Source organism: Atractosteus spatula, chromosome 5, assembly GCF_055471065.1.
Source record: "Atractosteus spatula isolate fAtrSpa1 chromosome 5, fAtrSpa1.hap1, whole genome shotgun sequence".
In the NCBI taxonomy this organism is placed as follows: Eukaryota; Metazoa; Chordata; class Actinopteri; order Semionotiformes; family Lepisosteidae; genus Atractosteus; species Atractosteus spatula.
In genome coordinates, this window is record NC_142710.1 from 56,517,907 (window position 1) to 56,538,647 (window position 20,741).

Below are 20,741 nucleotides of genomic sequence, written 5' to 3' on the forward strand. Positions count from 1 at the left end.
CACCCTGTCCATTTCGTCCTCTTCGCATTTTAATCACACAGTGAAGATGAGCTGGCCCCCCAAGAGGAATATATACTAGAACCACCAAAAAGTTGACTTGAGGGAAAACTATAAAACTTCAAAGAACTGATAAAATCAGCACAACGGTGGGAAAAAGAATTTTGTGAATTCTAGATTAAGGATCAATAGGAGGTGATAGATTCTCACTGGTAATACCATACAATTTATTTTCTTTCCTCCCCGTATAATAAACCACACCACACACAGAAGGCACAAGATTAAAATTCTAGTCCCTGACGATTCTGAAACTTACACTGCTCTATGCACCTTACCTTTCATGATATCTAACTTTGCTTTTTCTACATTATGCACTAAATGCTATAATTTTGGAGGTGCAGTACTTCAAGAAACCTGATACAAGACTGCAGCCTTTGCGGTCTTGATAACAAATTGAAATGTCACCAGCCAAGTGCTTAATTACAGAAAAACCGTTTCCGACTTACAATGACGCCCTCTACAACCCTCTTCATTAAGAAATCGTTCTGATATATTGTGACTGAGGTGAACAAATCACTCTAGAGGCACACACAAAAAGTCCAGCTAAACCAACACCACTTCCTCGCAGCCCCAGTCGACACGCTGGGAGGAAGCTTTCAAAAACAAACGGTCACTACGGCAACTGCAAACCAAGAGCGATGAAGAAAAGGCCAAACCCAGACTCCTGTCCTGCCCTGCCCCGAGCTGGGATTACTGCCACCCTGCAACGCGCAGAACGAGACATGACCTGCAAGACGAAACAAAACCACGACTCCCAAGTGCAACAACAAGCACGCACAAGACTGCAGCCAAGTCGAGAGCCTTTTCACATATTCGCGAGAGACACAGGAACAGTTACGGGACACCCTTCAGAAAAAGAAATTAAAGATATGGCATTGTGTTCGAAATCTGGATAATTTTGGATTTGTGAAGGTAGCAACACACTATCAGGTCTATGTAGAGCAGTTGGTAATGCTCCTTATGTTTGGTGAAAGGTACTGCACCCATAAGGGTGTTTAACCAAAGATTAACTCAAACTTAACCTTCAAGAAAGGGATAGGATGATAAGTTTGAAAAATGCAGACCAGATTTCCTTTAAAATGAACACTGAACTTTAGACACTGCAACCCTCAGACTATATTTAGACTGTGTAACAGTTCTTCCAAAATGTTTTACAGTACAAGGCACCCTGTCACTCATCTACTGTCCCTACAGCTTGTTTCACTGTCAGGCAATCTGAAGCAAAGGGGAGTCCCATTACTGAGAGCATCACCCTCAGAGGCACGCATTCAAAAGGAAGACGGCTCAAGACAAACTCAAGATGAAGGGCTGCTGAAGACACCAGCTGGATTTACAAGCAACTGACCCAGGCTCAATCACACCTTTTCTTCCAGGAAGATGCCCGGTTAACTTAAAATGCTGGGCTTCATCACCCTCAAACTGAACTACAATACGCATCTACAACATTTTGTGCAGTTTAAAGCCAAATTGAAATTGAACTTGAAGTCACACGTTGCCTACTGCTGACTCTTCAGCAAAGATTCAACCCCCAATATGAAATAGCTGTCTCATGGGGATAAATATGGGCACAAGAGAGAGCAGACATCATTCAGCACTGCCGCATTCAACCGTAGGCCAGTGCTGCTAGTGTTCAATATGGGGGTGCATTCCAATTGACAGGCCAACTATTTTCAGCCTTGACATCAGAACTCGGTTCGCTGGAAATTTAGAGCAGCAGGCAGTTGTCTCTGAGCTGGTCATCCATAAGAGAGGCAGCAGTGGAGAAGGGAAAATGTTCGTTCAAAAGATGCTCCCTTGAGCCTTTTAAAATACAGACCTGGTCTGGAAATACATCTGGGTGCTCCAGGGGCAATCAATCGGACATATTCTCCGCCTCTTGCAAACAGGATCATGTGCTGGTTTAATTTGCTTGGTGTGTCCCTTTTCCATGAAAAACCAAACTGAAAACATTATGACAGCCTGCTAATGTTTTCAGCATAAGAGATAAAATATTTACAGGGCTATGCTTTAAAAGCACAGGGTATAGATTTTCAGAACGAAGGTCTTACACAAATCTTTCTTCAGTTCCCCTACGTATTTACATTTCCTAAGTATGGTAATCATTTGTGTTTTTTTCTACTGTATTTTAACCTCTCCAGAAAATTGATACAAACAGAAATGGAAACAGAGGTACAAAGTTGACAGTTTTTAAAATGACGAAAGAAATGATATTGACTCAGGTGAGTAATTCAATATCCTTTTCCAACATACATTTCAATGATCCAGCTGTGAATTACACATCACTTTCTAAACTCAATCTTTCTACAGAGTGCAAAATTATTTAGACAACTAACCCGCAGAGACACTGTGGGTTTGCACTCTCTACATTGCTGAAAAACAACATTTTGTTTTTTATCTTTGGTGGTTTAATTTGAGATATATTGGTTTAGACATGTATGTTGAACCCATATGGAGAGAGCTTGGCTGGAAAAAAAAAAGTTACACTGATAAAATTCACTGAAGACTGATAAATAGCTGCAGTGATCCCAGCTGCAATGTAAATTATCAGCTTCCAAGCTTGGGAGTCATCCTGCATAATATAGTGGCACCGGGCAACAGTAATTAATGATTCATTCCTGTGCTTCACATAAGGCAGTAGCCCATCTGGGTCAAAGGCTTGCCAGTCCATAGATCGCAGAGATGGTGGGTGTGCAGAGTGTCTTAATTTACTCATCTGCTGTCAACGACTTGACAAGCTTACCTTATCTATTTAATAGCATAGCCCTCCTCAGTAGGAAGTAGGAGTTTATATTTATAAATACTCAGAAAAAATCATTACATCCCATAATTCATTTGGCCAGGAAGAGTCAACAAACGGATTTTTTGTTCTTAGTCCTTATTGATCAACAATGACTTCATCTCTAATCCTTTAAATTGAAATTCTAAATCAACGTACACTAAAGGATTGTTTAGACTGGAAGAACTTAACAAGCTGACTGAACAGAACCCATAAAGCATGTATAAAATGATGTATAAACAAGTGCTGTTCAGACTGCTGCCTTACAGCACACGACAATTGAACCAGTGTGCAGAACTGAAACAGCCTTTTTATAATCAATTTAATTGAAATTGGACACAACACAGAAATGCTACATAAAGCAGCCGAATCTTGCTGCATGTTAAAATAAGATTCCCACCTCCTTATCCCCTTTTCTACATCAGCAAGTATACAGGATGTGTTGCTGAAGCGAAATAGAAAACGAACTGTAAATATTTAACAGTCTGCCATCCACGCATGACATTAATTCCCTCTTCACTGTACGGCTGTGTTAGAGCTGTGGGAGCGCTCAGTACATGTGAATCTAGACTGCAAAAACAGACTGTGCTGCAGCTGTACGGAGCACAAAATGTGGGCCGTTTATATGGTAAAAGCCAGTTATTTGCTTAACACCAGTTATTATTCTCACCACTGGGAGAAAGAGAAAATGCCTGTCAAGACAAAACAGAGGACCACTGGTACGTACTTGCATATTATGGTTAAGATAGCCAAACAATTTAAGTAGTTCTCACTGTTTTTATCAATGCACTAAAACACTGCGTCACTGACCAAGCTCCTGTGACAGGGAATTTGGCACAGACTGTGGAGTCACTAATGTGGCAGCATGGGCCCAGTAGTTAATCTCAGGTCGCTGCCATCCCAACTGTGACCTTGTGCTTCTCGGAAAGGGGAAACTTTTTTTTCCCCCACTCTCCTAGAGTAATCAGCTCAATCTGTAGACGGACTGCCATCGGGGCAATTCTGGAAACAGCCAAGCATGCCTCCCCACATACAAGCTGTGAATAAAATTGGTTTCCATTTACAGGTTACTGAGAATTGCAAATGGTATTTATCCATGTCAGTGGAAATGTAGACTACACTTCACAGCTATTAGATTGTCTCTAGTACACAACTTCACTATGTTATTGCACTTTGTTTCCATTGCTTTAGTGTAGACCCTAAGTATATGTGAATCATCTCGGCACAGAAAAAGAAAAGTCTGATTGCTTACTGAACTTTTTTCTTAAAGATGTTTTTTTAAAATTGTGCCTTTAAATTTTACCATTTTAATACAAAGCCCGTGCAGATCATGTTTGCTATGCACAAAGCCTAATGTGTATTTGTGCTTACAACATTTAGAATTTTTAGTTCCATTCTGGGGGCATTTGAACTGACAACGGAAAAGCTAACTAGAACAAAGAATGCCCCTGTCAACGAAAAGATCTTGGCATGACACTTTCAAAATCTCACAATGTATTGAAACACCATTATCCTTCATAATTTCCCAAGAAGGGGCATGTGCGAATCTTGGCATGTTTATGGCCAGGAGAATTATGTCCCATGTTGGGAATTGCCAGATAAACAAATCACTTCGGAAAAAGAAGGGATGAAGTTTCAGCAATGAAACTCAGAACTGCGGCAGATGGGTATCCCACGGTCTACTGTATTCTTGGACTTCAATCATTCGAGATCTAGAACACTTTAACAGATACGTTTGCACGTCCAAAGAAAACAGCTGCTGCAGCGCGTACAAAACTTTTGCAAAGATAAAATAATAAAATAGAATTGCTACAAATGACATGTACCTTTGCACCTTAAAAATGTATATATGGAATTAAAGGACAGTGACCTAAAGCCTTTAAAATGTCAAGACAACAAATGTAGCAAATCAGCACTGGACTGATGTTGGTAAATGGCGAGTGGAGTGGGGAAAATGTAACTGTTAATAGAAATAGTGGTCTCAACAAATGTCAAGGTGCCACCCAGGTAGAGACCCCGTACAGTCTCAAGGCTGCAAATCACACTGGGTATGTTTCAATTTTACAGCCACTTCCTGATATCCCTTTCAAGAAGTTTACTCAGGCTGAGAAATTTGTGTAACACGAAGGGCCTGTGGTGTTGCAATGGAATACTACCTGAAGCAACAGACTGCCTGTTCTTAAACTCCCTGTACTAATCAGTGCAGTACCTTTGAAAACTGAAATGCCTCTTTTACATACTCTACCTGCTTATAAAGACAGCGTGTCTTCAGCTTAAGTGTCCCATTAATTATAAAATGGAGGTGGGATTGAAATGTCATACTCAACAGAAGTTAAAATAAAACTACTGAAGTACTAAGAAATGAAATTATCTACCTCAAGAAAATCTTAAGCATTTGTTAAATAACAAAACCGTATCCAAGGACCATCGGTACCATCTGTGCGATTGTGAATCATCAATTCCCTCCTAAAAGGGAAAGTACTTTAAAACATGGCAAACAGTTCCACAAAGCTGATCTCGATTCCATTTTTTTAATTCAATACTAAAACACAGACAAAATGCAATACAGTGACCTAAGCAAAATATCTGAATTAAATCAAAACAATTTCATAGGAAACCCAATTGTTTACAACAGAACCGACATCCTAACGTTGCACGCTGACAAACCATCTTAATGAGAAACATCTTCAGGAGCACGTTTTGTTCAAGACGCAGCTGGAGGAAATCATTAGGTCACTCAACCTATCAACCAAAAGAGCTAGGCAGGCTAAATGAATTCATTTGTTTGTAAAATGTATCTTCTGCTGGGCAGCTGCTCACAACTGTTAGGATGAAAGGTATTAACTGACCTATGCGAGAGTTTGCAGTGAGACATTAGTTTCGATGTATATTGGGAAAGATTAATCTAAAAAATATGGGTGCTTTGCCTTCCAAGTTATATTGCACATTGCAAGATTGTATGAACTTCTTGGTTGCTCAACTGAATGTTTTTTCCCCGTTTATAAAACAGTTCTCAAGCCTGAGGAAAAACCTGCCTTGAGAGAAGGAAGGGAAAAGAAGTGAACATTTAATCAACTGATTAATGTGAACTGACTACAACAAATTTGAAAATAATCAGACCAACACGCCACAGGCGCTTGAAACCTCCTCACTTCAAGGAGGCGAGAGTGACGTTGTCTGTCACCAAGAAGATACCCAAAGACCGAGCAGCAGAAAAGGACCGTCCTCGGTTTCTGCTGAGCAGTTTATGTTTGTGGGTTAATAGGACCTGCCCTGTTCCCAATGATATTTAGATAAACTTCAGCTGGTGCAAGAAGAGCTACTCAGCCCCGTCATCATAAAATTGAAAAAAGTCACATGATCCCACTCACAGATTAAATGCACCAGCTACCAGATTTTAATATTTTACTAATTGCTTACTAACTTTTACATAGTCTGGCAGCACCATTTAAGAGTCATCACCTACTCTGACTTGATATCTGTGCATTCAGCATCCAGATGCCCGTCAGCTATCCATTCTTAAAACAAGACTGCATGTCCTAGGAGACAGCTATTTAAACCTATGGACAAAGGCTATGGAATACCTACTCAGCTGGTGCCTACAACTAGGTCGATGATTTTGGTAAAGATTTGGATGAAGAATTTAAATGTATGTGCCCGAATTCCAATCAATATATCTTGTACCTTTGTGTTATTATTAGAAGCAGCACAACGGTCTTGTTAATGTTGAAACCTTCTGGTTATGCATGTCTGTCCAGTGTCTTGAGAAGTCAGTCATAACAGTGCTTTATAACAGAGCTTTACTGTCCAGACCAAGCTAAAAGGGTGTAACATTTGGGTTGGGTGTGACTTGAAATGCATACAAAATGTTAAGACTCAGGCCAAGTTAAGTGTCTTATTACAAATTTATGAATCAGTTTTCCTTTTAATATACCAAGAATACATCTTCATTTTAGTGAACAAACAAGTAGCTTGTGGGTACTTTTTTCTCAAAAACTTTCTTTAAATCATATCAGTGAATAACAATAGTCAGGAAAATGTGACCAGAACAAATTCTCTATTATGCTTAACAGTACAAAAAAAGGTTAATTTTCTTTTATAGTATTGCACTACGTAATGCAAACACTACGTCACCTCCACAAGCCACTCTTTTGCATTGTGAAGTATGCTAATCCAACTCCAAGTCTTTTTTTGCCCTACCATTACATGAATTTATTTTTCATAATGGCTAGCAGGGACGTTTTAAAGTGTAGGGTATCCCCCATATAGGATGTGGTGTTTCAACAAGCTGGGAGCAGTCAGAAACTGTGCTGCAGATCCCCAAGCACTTGGAATTAGAGACCTGCTTGGCTCTGGCACAAACCATCAGACTTTCAACTCGAGCAACAGTCAGGAACCTAAACCTTCAAGAAAAAGAAAAAGCCGAAACCCAAAAAGAATCCAAATCAAATCTTAAATTCAGAAGTCCAACATGAGGATTTTTTTTCCCCTCAGGTTACAGGAATAACCCAAGACCTAGAACTCAAAAAATAAACTGGCTTATCTAGAATGGAAAAACCTCCTATGAAATAGAAAGAAAAAAAATCAGATAATGTCTTAATACCTCAAATACATAGCAGGTTTTACTTGGAATTTAAAGGAAACCGACAACACCCAAGATTAGCTAATGACAGACCTGTAGTTTTTAATAAGGAAAATGTGTTGAGGACAGTTAGCACATGTTTCTCACAGAACAGAAATGATTTCCCAGACGTCATTACATACTTTTAAGACCTCTACATTAAATATTTACTTTGTTCATTTCTTCACATTATGCACTTTTACAGTAATCTTTTCTTGCTCATATTAATATTACCCCAACTATTCCAGCAAACACCAGATAAGATAGCAGATGTTACATAAGGCTCCACATAGCCTTCAAAGCACTGGGTGAGGTAACCCCCTCCCTTACCCACCGCACAGTCACTAAAAGTGACCTCTTAAAAAGCCCTATAGAAAATACTGCTACCACCTATACAGTAATATAGGAGTTTGGGGAGTTGAGTACAGAAATCATGAGAACAGTTTAATCTAGAACAAATTCTCAGGATATCCTCAGTGATAATACGCAACAAACTGCACAATGCCAGAGAAGAGTTGGGATCAGTTAGCCTGCAGGAAAAACAGCACCATCATTAACTTGCGGGGCTATGCAGCAACATTGATCTGAGATACGCCTCTTCTGCCAGGTGCTGTAGAGCTTGCAGCACGACGATTAACTTGTAAGCACGACGATTAACTTGTATAGGTCTCTCCCAAGCACATGCAGAGCAGAGGAATCCTACTCTGTTGGGCCCCTGAGCAAGGCCCTTAACCCCAGCTACTCCAGGGGCGCCGTATAAATGGCTGACCCTGCACTCTGACCCCAAGCCTCTCTCGATGTCTGTCTCTCTCATGGAGAGCAAGTTGGGGTATGTAAAAATAAATTCCTAATACAAAAAACGGTATATGGCCAATAAAGTGATCTTATATCTTATAAGTTGTTTTTCACTGTTCATTATCCTGAATCACATGGGTACATGACAAAAACCAACTGATACCCAGCTTTAAAACAATTTTCTAATCACATATCATATGACTATTACCTTACAAACTAATAAAAAGCATGATGAAAACATGGAAGAAAGACCTTAAATACCTCCAGAAAAGGTTCCCAGCATTGATATTTTGACTTCAAAGGATTTAATACATCTTTCAACTGATCCACTCCAATAGTACTACCATTACAGCACTTGTAACTGATCAGACCCTTACAGAACTGTACTGACTTTTCATGTTGCAAGATTCAGGACACCACTACATTTCCATCCGCTCAGCTATATACCAGAAACCAAAAACATTCAAGTAAAATGAAACACATTGTACAATGAGAATTAACACATGTGCGATTAAAGCCATTTTTCTTGCAATTACAAATCACTTGAAGCAGAAAAAACCTACTACTGGAAGGTCAGATCTTGAGAGACTCCTAGGTGTCTTCAAATAAACTGGACAATTTCAATTTTTCAATTACGGAAATTTAAAAGAGTAAACAAATTCCACGGACGTACAGTACTGGTTGCCCATGCCCTTATCTCAAAGGGGAAAAAGGTTAAGTATTTTCCTTCAGCAGTTTAAAAGGCAGTAGAGATCCCCCACAAACACTTATTACTCCCTGGTTATGGGGTGGGGAAAATTGGGCTCTGGGACTCCTTAAAAGGAGCACAGGAGTTCCCAGAACACCCTGCAATCATTACAAAACATATACATGCAGGGCTACATTAAAATTCTCTCATCATGCTAAATACCTTAGTTTACCGCAGGTTTGTCAAAATATTATCACTAAATGCACTTCCTTTCCGGCTACAGTGACGTTAATATTAAAGGTTCATTTTCAAAGACAGGTCAATGCTGACAAGGCCAGGCTGAGACCACTTTGGAATCTGAAAAACGACCAGCGCGTAAATAGCAGCAGGCAGAACTACACAACAGTGAATACTGCACGGTAAACAAAGCCTGGGGTCTTTACAAGAAAAGGTTACGACACAAAACAGTTGCAGCTTGGGTGGCTAGCGTTACGGATGAGGGTCCCGCTACAGACAGGTCCTGCTGGCACGTCCTTGAGCGAAGTATTTTAGGCCCAGTTCAGCCAGTTGCTGGACCAACGTCTCTTCCCTTCTGACTGTCAAGCCACTACATGTTACACAAACAGGAGGAGCTCCAGCTCAGCGAGCCTCTAGGCTTGAGCACAGGCTTGGCATTTTACTTAACGAGACCGACAATGAAACAGGCTCCAACCCCAAATGTCTACAAGCTTGACTTTCTACATATGCTGCCAGCACTCGCCAACCCAGTCCAGCCACATTCCTCCGCATGTTGATCTGACAGGGTGAAGGGAGGGAACGCACGCGATACTCAGTGGAGATATGGCTGTCCGACGTAAATCACTTCACTGGAAACCTCTAGTTGATCTGCCGTGAAATGATTTAGGAAGACCGATCGCCTTTCCCCACTTTGCAAAAAAAGATGATCCACAAAGAAGAAATAGCCTAACGTGAGAAGCTAAACAAATATTACGTAACAGAGGGCTGTTCTACACCGTTTGATTCACAGTCCAGACTTGTTTTCATTTGAAATCGTCTTGATTTCTATTACCAAAGAAATGTGGAGAGAAAAACCTATTTTCTGTGACTGTCTTAGGATTCTGATTTGCAAAAGTCTGCTAGTAGAAAATACCAGCTCGTGCCGACAGAACTCCTCATGACTATTTTTAAAAGCCAGGTAAAGACAAGAAAACTGTTAGCAAAGTGGATTTCTCCAGGATGAACAGTGAAGAATGGATCAGAGGGCACAAGTGGAAAGTTCATGGAAGTGTATTTAAAACCAGGAACAGGAGGCACTTCTGTACCCAAAGGGTGGCGAGAGCATGGAAGAAGCTACCCAGCCACGTCACTGAAGCCACGATACCCTGCTTTCTTTCAAGAGTGGGCTGGATGGCGTCTCTGAATCAATTAACTACCCAACAGACTAAGGCCAACAGGGTGGCCCAGTGGTTAGTGTTGGCACTGCAATATCCTGCAATGTGTCTTGTGTCCCACCAGGAACACCCTGCCCGGCCCACCACCCTCGAGGGGCAAGTGCTTATGGAAAATGGATGGATGGAGAGAACTCAGCCTTTCAGGCTGGTGTTGGGGGAGGGGGGGGGAGGGATTTCAAAGGTGTGCTGTGAAAGAGACAGTAAGAGTCTTGTCTCCTTGTAGTTTGACAGCTTCTCCTATCTAGAAATCTTGACGCCCAGCAAGAAGTCAGGATGCATAGAAAACAGGAGAATGTGAAATGTGGAATACAAGAAACAAGTACAAAGAATACTACTTAAACCAACTTATGTCATTCTTAAGGTTTTAAAATCTCACCTGAATAACTATTTGCACTTGGAAAAAAAATTTAGAACCCCTGATCAGAGCCCTTCTCAATTACACATTTAAATCTCAAATGTAATAGGGGATACAGTACAGGATAAAGTATTTTTAAACAATATCTTAGCACAAAATGGCAGTTGGCACTGGTTGTCTTCAGTCAATATCTAGGAATCTATATTAGTTGTTAGCCCTGCTTATTACAAGTAACTTATTTTCAAGAGCCATTTGATTTTTTTTACACAAGCAGCCATTTCTGTAAACCCAAACTAGCACCTACCTACCAACACATTATCTCGTTAGGAAGTGACATTTTCTGTCCTAAATTAAAAGGAACCCGGCCAAATGCAGCTCAGTCAAAAAAAAACCTATTCATGCCTCAGCTGCAACGGCACAACACTGTGTTTTGAAGGGGACTGAGAATATAAATGCCCGTCAACAGTCACATGTCTTCCAGGCATGCTGCGGGCAATATTAAAGCCGTGTCAAGAGAAGAATCAACAGAAGTGAATGAGGGGGGAATGACATTTTAAATATTAAATTTACACAAGGTTGATCTGTAATCTGTAGAGACTGGACCTAGTCATAGTGATCAGACGGAATTTCACATGTAAACGGTGCAGCAGCACATTCCCTCCTGCGTCTCACATCGTGTCCTTCCCCACTGCCATCCATGTTGCTCACATGGATAAGGACCAAGCATCGTCCGTCTTAACAGCGATCTCGGGATTGCGAATGGTTAATGAAGGACATGCAAATAATACGGCGCTATGTGGGTGGAGTGCGATAGCCAGCTGCCCCTTGCAGCGAGAGTAGCTTGCGCGGCCACAGCCTGCTCCAGATCTACAGCCAGCTGTGCTCAGATCAAACAGGAATCTTCCCCCCCCCGAATCTGCGGGTCTTTCTATTTGCCCTGCAGGTTGTGTCCGCTACCATCAACGAGAGAAGCCAGGCAGCGACCGCAGACAACCCTGTAGTGCCAACCTACACGGAAACCCAGCTTTAAAGTCTTCAACTGGTAAAAAAAAAAACAAAACCATCAAGCTCATTCCTCACCTGCTCCACCAAAGATCGTCCGCCTTGATTCTCCAGCACCGAACCTGCTCCGTTACCCTTCTGCTTTTCTCAACACGTCTTAGGTGTGCTAACCGCCCTCCCCCCGCGCTGTGCAATTACTAACAACCCCTTCACAAGCCAACAGCTCCCAAACCAGGGCCCTATTCCCAATGCTGGCTGTTCGCAGGTTTTCCCACAAGCTGTTGCATCGGCTATATTCCCCCAACATGGTTTCCAGGCGAGGACAGAGGTAGCCTGGCGCTTGAGGGAGGGTGACGCTCGGCATGCTCTAATGAAGAACGCCATCAGGAGGAGGAGGAGGAGGAGGAGAGGAAAAACAGCAGCCAGGTAACTCGCTACACACGTCCCCCCCCCCGACGGTGCAAGCCCGCAACCCGCGCTCGTTGCCCAGGGCGACAGCCCGCTCGACCGACCCGTCCCGCACGCCTGTGGAGGCGGAAAGCGACGCCTCACCTTGCCCGTCTTGTGGTCGAACCACACCAGAGCGTGGTTCCTCGACAAGACCTTGCAGTCGAACGTCGCGTTGTTCTGGGCTGGGCGGCAGCGAGCCACGGAGCGCCCGATCTTGACTGGCTCGTCCAGGTACACATGGCGTTCCTGAAAGGGGTGTGAATTCGGGCGGCAGGTAAAGACGGCCAGCGCTGAAGGCATTGATGATGACTTGGGGGCGTCGCTCCAACCAGACACGAAAGGCGAGGCTTCTTGATCCAGACTGGCAAAAACTTTCGATTCTCCCCCAATTTCTGTTTCCAAGGAAAACCCCCCCCAGAAAGATGCGATTGCAGGGGGAAAAAAAGAAACAAAACAAAAAAAAGGGGGTGCTATACTACATAACGTCTTTAAAAAGATCTAAGTGCAGGCCATCCTTTCATCCGTCAGCAAGAGACCCATTGTGTCATACGAAATCCGCTGCACTCAGGAATACCTTCTCTTCCATAAAAGTGTTATCCCACTTGCAGGCACCGCCAAAGCCTTGCTCATCAGTCAACATTGAGGGACTTGATCTTAAGACACATGTACCCGATTCCCAAAAGGTACCGATAAAAAAAAACAACAAGATCGCCGACTCGCAAGTGTCGAGTGTCACGCGTGGAGATTTTTACACATTACAAGGATCAAATATGATCATTTCACCTACGCGCCCGGTGATCAAAACTCCTCATTTGATGAGACTCAGCTCGACCTGCTCATCCCCGATCTCCCCCGGCTAAAACCCCCGTCACCCACTGGGTGTTAGTTTCTCGTTGTTTCAAAACAGGCGTTAGGCCACAAATAAACACACACACACAAGTTATCGCACAGATCCAGGAGAAAAAAAAAGGTATTTCCCCTCTTCTGAAATACCACATTAGCTGTGAGGTGCATTTACCACTCCCCGTTTCAGAACAGCCCGAGTGTTAAGTCAGCTTCAGCACATTCGTCTGTTGCAAAAAAATGCGCATTTCTTCCTCCTTTTACAACCAGATACCGACTCGAGAAACAATTCCGTCTCTTGACAGTTTCTACTGCATGCCTGAGTTTATAAATCCCCAAGCTGCCCCGATGGGCCTTACTCGTGAAGTGAGCTTTAAAAACAAAAAAATCCTTTTCACTCCCAAGAGCTGTAAGCGGGGCTGCAGCGCAGTGAACTTCCCTGAACCCGAAAATCAAAACAAATCCCCTCCTTTTTTTATTAGCAGACGCGGAAATTTTAACACGAAAAAGCTTTCGCCGCCGCTGTTGTCTTCTTCCGTGGGATCTGGAACAAATTTCGCGTTAAGCCATAAAGTTACCTTGGCGTACAAGAGGTCCCGCGGAAATTGCAAAACAGTCTGCCGGCAGCAGTATTACTGCCCACCCCGGTTAAACTGAGGACAGACCCGGACGACTTGCCCTCCTCCTCTAGTAACAGCCGCCATACTGGATATGAGAGACACACTCAGACCGGGCTGCGTCGCACTCAAGCACGCGACTGGCTCAACGTCGTAAAGAATGGGGGCGTTAACCGAGGGCTGAGACGGACAGGTCCTCCTCCAATGAAGCGCGAAGCTTCGAAAGCAGTAAACCAATGACAGCAAAGCAGGAGACGAAGGTTCCTTCTAGCTGTTGTAACGAGGTGGTTGGAGTGGACACGAGCCAATAAGAATTCCGGATATGAATGCTTGGTACGCCCAATAAACGCCCAGGGTTATGTGCTGAGGAAAATGCGGAGCGCTTTTTTTTTTTTTTTTTTATATGTAGCAGTTCTGTTGCAACGTCATGCTATCGGATCTACGTCGGTGTGGGAAAAGTATTTGTGGCAGTCTGCTATTTGCACATTAAAATGAAACGGGTTGAAATTAATTGTTTCAAAACAGACAATAGGTTTACAAGTGATATATTTCGAGTTAGTAAAAGCTAAAGTCATTGCAGAAAATGTCAATAGGCGTACCGGATAAGACTGCTCACATAATAAAAAATGCTTAATAACGATGGATTAATCCTTTCTTTCACAAGGGGACTTGGCTCTATATAAAAGAGCCCTATTTTTATAGTTCAGAGTAGACTGAAATTAAAACAAATATAAGTTTAACTAATATCGAATCTCTGTAAATATATTACGTTAGAAACAAACGCAATAGGTTTATTAATATAAAATAGCCAGGAACTACTCACTGAATGAATTCAGTGAGCGCTAACCTCTCCAGGAGTCTGCTTTCATATAGCTCGAAGTAAAAGGGTATGGACTAGTGTGTTGATAGAAACAGCTGTCACACCAAATGGGGTTGCCTAGTTAGGGTCTAATATCACCCTGGACAGGCTAAGCCTATTGCTTTATGCTGTGTCTCTAAAGAGAATTAAGGGATTTATTCCGTTCTAAATGTAATTAATTTGACCTGCAAGCAGTCAAATACAATCATTTTTTGGATTTACTCTTTTCGAGGAAGTAGAGGTCAAGGTAAAAAAAAAAAAGCCTATTTCATCCTCCCCCCACAATTATCAGTAGTCCCTGAAGCTCTTAAAATCTGTAATGGCTGAAATCTTTCTGTAATAGGAATCCCATTTCCATTCTTTTCATTCTCTGTCGAAATACATCACGCACAGTCTGAGCTCTGTAATCCAGAGCCTGCCATTTGGAGTCACGAAGCACAGTCTCCTGTGCTGAAACAAAGGCATCAGCACCTAGGCCAAGCTGATTGATGACTGACGATTGACGAGCTGCAATTTCTGAAATTGGGGAGGATGAAACAAAAAGAAACAAGTTCTGTTTTCACGGCAGCACGGTGCCCTAGTGGTTCAACAGTTTCTGACCCAGTGGTTAATTGGCTTCTGGGAACATTGGCCCTGGTGTGAGTGGAGTTTGTGCGTGTCAACAAAAAGGAAATCGTTCCATCTATGGCCATCTTAATGCCTTTTCAGAACAACTGTGCACTTCAGAGCTGTCTCAGGAGAAAGGCATGTGTTCCACTGCTGTCATCTCATTCTTTGCAAAATCAATTTTTGCAAGAGCAGTTCACAGTAACAGAGGACGTGAGGAAGGGTGTCGTGTATGCACATATATTTGTTTCTGAGTGATCATATCAGGAGAAGGATATTTGTAACCAAGATCCCTTCCACTGCATACAAGGACGACTGGTCAGGGAGCAACAGTTGGACCAACACTGGTATTAAGCAGGTTTGTTTGGTTCTCGTTTTTAAGTGGTTATCAAAAATGAACTTTACATCTTTGTTTGTGAAAATGATGTAAAGCCCCTCATTATAGTTGATAGCATTGATCAAACATAGGCCCTTCATAGTTAAATTATTTGGGAACGTGATCTGTAATGATTCCAAGGCCGAAACGATGAATCTTTGGGCTGTTCCCTTTAAAAGCCATCTCAGATGGAAAAGAGAGCAGTGAGACCTCTAATTGAGCAGGCACAACTTGTAATTATTGGATAGAACTATGCACTGATGTCACTCTGTCTTTGCCAAAGCTGCAAAAAGCAGAGTTCTGATACAAACATAGAAGCATGAGATTTAATCTTAACACATATTCCCACAAGCGTATAAAAAGAGAAACTCCACTGAATGACTACAAATCATCTAGCAGTCTGCTGTTTAACGATCAAATGTGGGCTCTCTGTGATCATGTAAATATGGTTCACTAACCTTGTCATGTGTAATAAGGTATGACAGAAGAAAAATAGGTTCAGCTTACTTTTTTGGGTAATGAAAACAACTGTTTGTCAGCTGGGAGCATTAAAAAGGCAGAGAGCATTATGGGTCATGGTAAATTGTTATGTCAGGCTTAATATGGGAAGATCTTGCAAATATTTGTTGCTCAAAGGAATAAAGGTGGAGCAAGAAGAGATAGGAATCATAAAAATGTATTTATCTACTTAAGCCAAGGGGCTTAAGTAGCGCTGTTTTTTTTTCTCAAAATAAGCATTACAGACTCTAAAATGGAGCCAGGCAATTTTAAAGCAGGAACGATTTGTTAAAATCCATTGAAAAGCATTTACAACACAGTATGCCCTTGTTAAACATTTTGTGATCTCTGTCTCCAACATGAGACGAGCATCTCCATGCCCCAATCAAGGTTTGATAAAACTATGTACAGGATAGCATATTTAATATATCTTTTAATGGGAGTATTCAGTCTAAATTAATCAATTTATTACCCAACTCCAAATTCTGATGTTTGATCATGTCTGAGCAGTGGAAAGACGTTGATTTAACTAGTGTGCTGGTGGAAGAGTAAGGTGAGCAGGTGACTCAGGCACATTTTGGCTTAGAGTTTTAGGGAGTTGATGAATGACTAGGGGCTTATATTCAACTCCAAAATTAAATCTAACTTGGACATATCACTATACTATGGTGCAATGCTGAGAATCTTAGGAAGATTAATTTTACTGGCTGGTCCTCTTGTTATCTTTTAGTAAAATATGAAATCTTTAAACATTTTTAAGGATTTCATAACACTGCAATTAATTTTTTTCAGGCAAAACTGACTTCTTACAATCCAGAACCCTCCCATAAAAACTGGACAAACTTTAAAGGAGAGGTTATAAGTCCAATTATGTTTATTTTGAGTGATGCTCTGTTGTCATTGTGAAAATTGTGGAAATTGCAGGAACTTAAAAACAAAACAGCACTCATAAGCATTGTACAGCGGGTATTTAATTGGATAATGAACTCCTGCAGTTGCTCAGACTGACTAAAAGAATGAAAGTATTGTCGCTTTTACAGAAAGCTTGACCTAATTGCATTAAGATCTGAAAAATATTGTGACAATTTGGCCAGGCTGAACTGGAATATTGAACAGAAAGGATTTACACAGGGAGGGTGAAGGCTAGGAGAGAAAGGAAATTGGGAGGATCCCAGAAAAATATGAAAATGTATTTTTTTTTAAAAAAGCAATTAAAAAATGATTTGATTATGGGTATTCTATCAGTTTTGTTATATAGTGTGTCTTTTTACATTGTAGTGACTAACTGGCATATTTGCAGATTAGTTCTTTATCGGTTTTAAATGAGAAATTCACATTTTTGTAGTAATTTTATGTTGTAAAGTCAAAGATCAAGCATGAATGAAGTCACCGAATAAAATCAGTTTTAATAAGTTAGCTGGGACATGATTAGAGTTTAAAAAGACGGGAAAAATTGAATCTCATACCACTTGAGGGAACATTCTGTCGTTCGGATGACAAAGAGACTTTTTGCATTTTGAAGCATTGCCTGTTGTCTGCTTTTCGAGAGCCTTCAGTTGCTGTGGCTGCCTGTTATTGTGCAGAACAGAAGAGTGGCACTATTGCCAAGCGCTGTGCTAAAGCCATTAAGGAGCCATTAATTGCTGCCTTGATTCTTTATCTACTGAAACCAAGTCCGTCTGAACAATTTCATCATAGCAGGGCTGCACTTCAGCATTCCAGTGATGTTTCAGCTGGGGCCCTGTTGAGGAACTACCTGGAATCTAAAACAATGAAACCAGTCTCCAAATTAGCGGTATTTTAAGTCCTTTCATTCATAAGCAGATTACTGCAATATGAATTTCAGACCTTTACAAAACATTAGGCTACAAAAGGCACCTGATATACACATTTTATACCTGACTATCTAGGTCTATGTTTATGGTGAAAGCTTAGTAATTGATAACGAGTAAATTCTTACACTGACATTGACAGTAGAACAGTCTGCAGAGAATTTGCAAAAATAAAGCACTTCTTTTCAGTGGGAAACATATTAAGAATCTGATTTCTGTTTATGTTGGGCAGCTTTAAAATACAACTGTCAAACTAACCAATTTTATGATGTTTTAGAGATTAAGGGGCTGAACGTGCAACAGAGAGCCCAAACGTCAGAGGTTGCAGAGATTCAACAATTCTGCTTATAGAAAAACTGAAGAGGAGGCTGTGCTGGGAGGTTGATCAGAAAAAATGCCATTTATGGTCCAGAATCATGCCTATTTCAAGGCAGATGTAATTTAAGAGCTGACCTCTGGATGAAACAGGCCTCCAGCCTTTAAAGGCATAGTAATTATAGGAAACTGTCACAATAGACTGCAGTAGTTGCGCTCTTTAGTCTTTGTTGCATTGTCTTATATGTTTCAGATTAATATTCATTTTTCTTTTCATAATCAATAAAATGGGTTATATTGTACTTTGTACCGTCTCTTGTTTTTTTAAGAATACCTTCACTGCAAACCAAAGTCACCAATGAAGGTTCAAAACATACGACATGCTGGTAGGTCTCACCATATTTACTGTTTCAAAAATTTAGATGACAGGCAGCCACAGAAAAGGCTCAACCTCTGTCATCAGTTCAAGTAAAATAATGTAATGCTCTATATCACACAGCTGGCTAAAATGTCCCACTTCCAAGACAATTTCAACCATAATCTACCGTAAGCTTTCCATACACATGATTATGCCAATACTTTATGGTTATATGTCTATCTGTATCTGAATATTGTGTAGTCCTGTCTTCAATACAGTCATGCATTCTGTGGACTGGGAGTATATAAATGGTAGTTATAGCAAAGCCAAGAATGGGAGTAGTTGAATATTATTATTGTTTAACATAGCATATGGAGGGAGACTTAAAAATTAGATAGTAATACAGAAATACAAAGCCATCTAAATACCTGAAGAAAATAAAAATAGAAATGACCAAAAAAATAAAATAAACAAAATTGATACAACAGAAAACACTTCTGTTGTCAATTTTTTTTCTACTAACTTCAGATACTTCTGGTTACTGTTTGTTTTTTCGCTACCAAGATGTGCATTTCTCTTGAATTTTTTGGAAGGCTGAGGCGAATCCTGACTCCAATTCGTGCCTAGAAGGAGTTATTTTACTCCTCCTTCATTACCGCACAAAAAGCATGTCTGACTATGTTGAATCATTCGTGGAGTCAAAACTTTGCAGTTGTAACTCAGGTTCGTGTCTCTTTAACTCAGAGGGCGTTCCAGCTTTCGGTAACCTTCCCACGTTACGCATCGCAAACTGCTGATGCGGCGCATCTTACGTCGCTTTCTGGAGTCTGGGGCTTTGTAGCTTGAATTACAGGATTTGTGCTGGGTTCACCGGGGAATTGGGTGGAACTATTGATCCGGAGCGAGGGGAGCCCCCATCAAGCAGTTGCTAAAGTGAAAGTGATATGGCCTTGCAGGGTCAGGAAGAGATCGGAGAGCAGATCGAGGAAGCTGGAGACCCTCAGCAAGATGTCAGCATCTCCCCAGTGGAGCAGCAGCCCGAAGGGCCCGAAGTGGAGGTCGGAGACCAGCTGCTCCTGCCCTGGGATCGCTTCTCGGCTTGGCTGCACTGCATCTGTGTGGTGGGCTTCGATCTGGAGCTCGGGCAGGCGGTAGAAGTAAGACTGGTCACCGGCGTCCCTTCTCTGTCAGTTCCCCTCGCTATGTTTTGCGCCTGGTTCTCTCGACTGCATCCACATTAGATGGGGGATTTTTTTTTTAATTGAGTGAGCATTGCCTACATAAAACGAAACAGGCAGAGCTCCTCGAAAAGTTTGGGCTGTAACACCAAAACGACAATTTAAACGCGAAACCGTCCGAAAGACTTAGATCCGCTTAGTAGCCAATTGGATAGCAGGCTGAGGGTGCACCATATTTACTTTTTATCCGTGGCTTTTTCAGCAGAACAATGTTGACGCAACCGCTAAATTGTCCCGGTCTCTTTTGGTTCGTGAATTAAACCTGCTGGATTTAGAGGGAAGTGTAAATTTCGATTCGTGACAGCGAAACTGTCAGAACAAAGACCAGAGTTATTTTTATAATGCTACTGTATCTTAGTGAGCTATGAACAAGGCCATAGCCCTTTGTTTAACTTGGTTCCAAGTGGCCAAGAACAGCTGTTTTCACAGTATGGGAACAGTTTTCCTCGAAGAGACGTTTGAGGATATGCACAGGATTTATGAATAAAGTTTCACCTCTCGGAAATTAGTTGTAGTTATTTAAACGAGGGCACCGTCGACCGGTTTTATAATGATATGTAGTGTATGCATACATCTGAAGCAAACAGCCTAGTTTGACTGCTTTCCAAGTGTTAGAGATAACCTTAAATTGCTGCTTTGGTGTGAACTGTAACCAAATGCTTTCCTTTACGTTTGATTACTTTTTTATTTTGCAAATTTGTCATGCATTTTTAACTCATGATAGCCTGAATAACTGTCAGGCGACTCGTCCTCTGCTTTCTCTTTATAAATGCGAACTTTTTTAAGAAGCCTGTTTTCCAGTGTTATAAGACTGCCTCTATTAAATTGACTTTTGAATGTCTGTGGTACAGACACTGTTGTAGGCCGTAGGCATTCAGTTGCTGCGATTTCTGTGATGACTTCTGAAAGTTTTGTATCAGTGTGCAAGAGTTTCAGACCATAAACATTTGTAAAACGTCATCATTTTTAAAACTAGAAGTGATGCAAGAATTGGATCACTACGA

General features: G+C 41.4%; 2 protein-coding genes across 6 annotated transcripts in view; one reads left to right on the forward strand and one right to left on the reverse strand.

The window, feature by feature from the left end:
- slmapa (sarcolemma associated protein a) overlaps nt 1–13,783 on the reverse strand; it is a 68,622-nt gene extending 54,839 nt beyond the window's left edge. For 2 of the 4 annotated variants that reach the window (XM_088915433.1, XM_088915434.1), the window contains exon 1: nt 12,298–13,783. In XM_088915433.1, the coding sequence (XP_088771559.1) occupies nt 12,298–12,495 (198 nt within the window). In that variant the 5' untranslated portion in view covers nt 12,496–13,783. The remainder of the gene's footprint in view (nt 1–12,297) is intronic. The other 2 variants (XM_088915435.1, XM_088915436.1) reach the window with 1 other exon arrangement.
- Nucleotides 13,784–19,302: 5,519 nt separating this feature from the next.
- The window catches only part of dennd6a (DENN domain containing 6A), a 32,091-nt gene continuing 30,652 nt past the window's right edge, over nt 19,303–20,741 (forward strand). The window contains exon 1 of one of the 2 annotated variants that reach the window (XM_088917180.1): nt 19,303–19,656. In XM_088917180.1, the coding sequence (XP_088773306.1) occupies nt 19,444–19,656 (213 nt within the window). In that variant the 5' untranslated portion in view covers nt 19,303–19,443. The remainder of the gene's footprint in view (nt 19,657–20,741) is intronic. The other variant, XM_088917181.1, reaches the window with a different exon arrangement.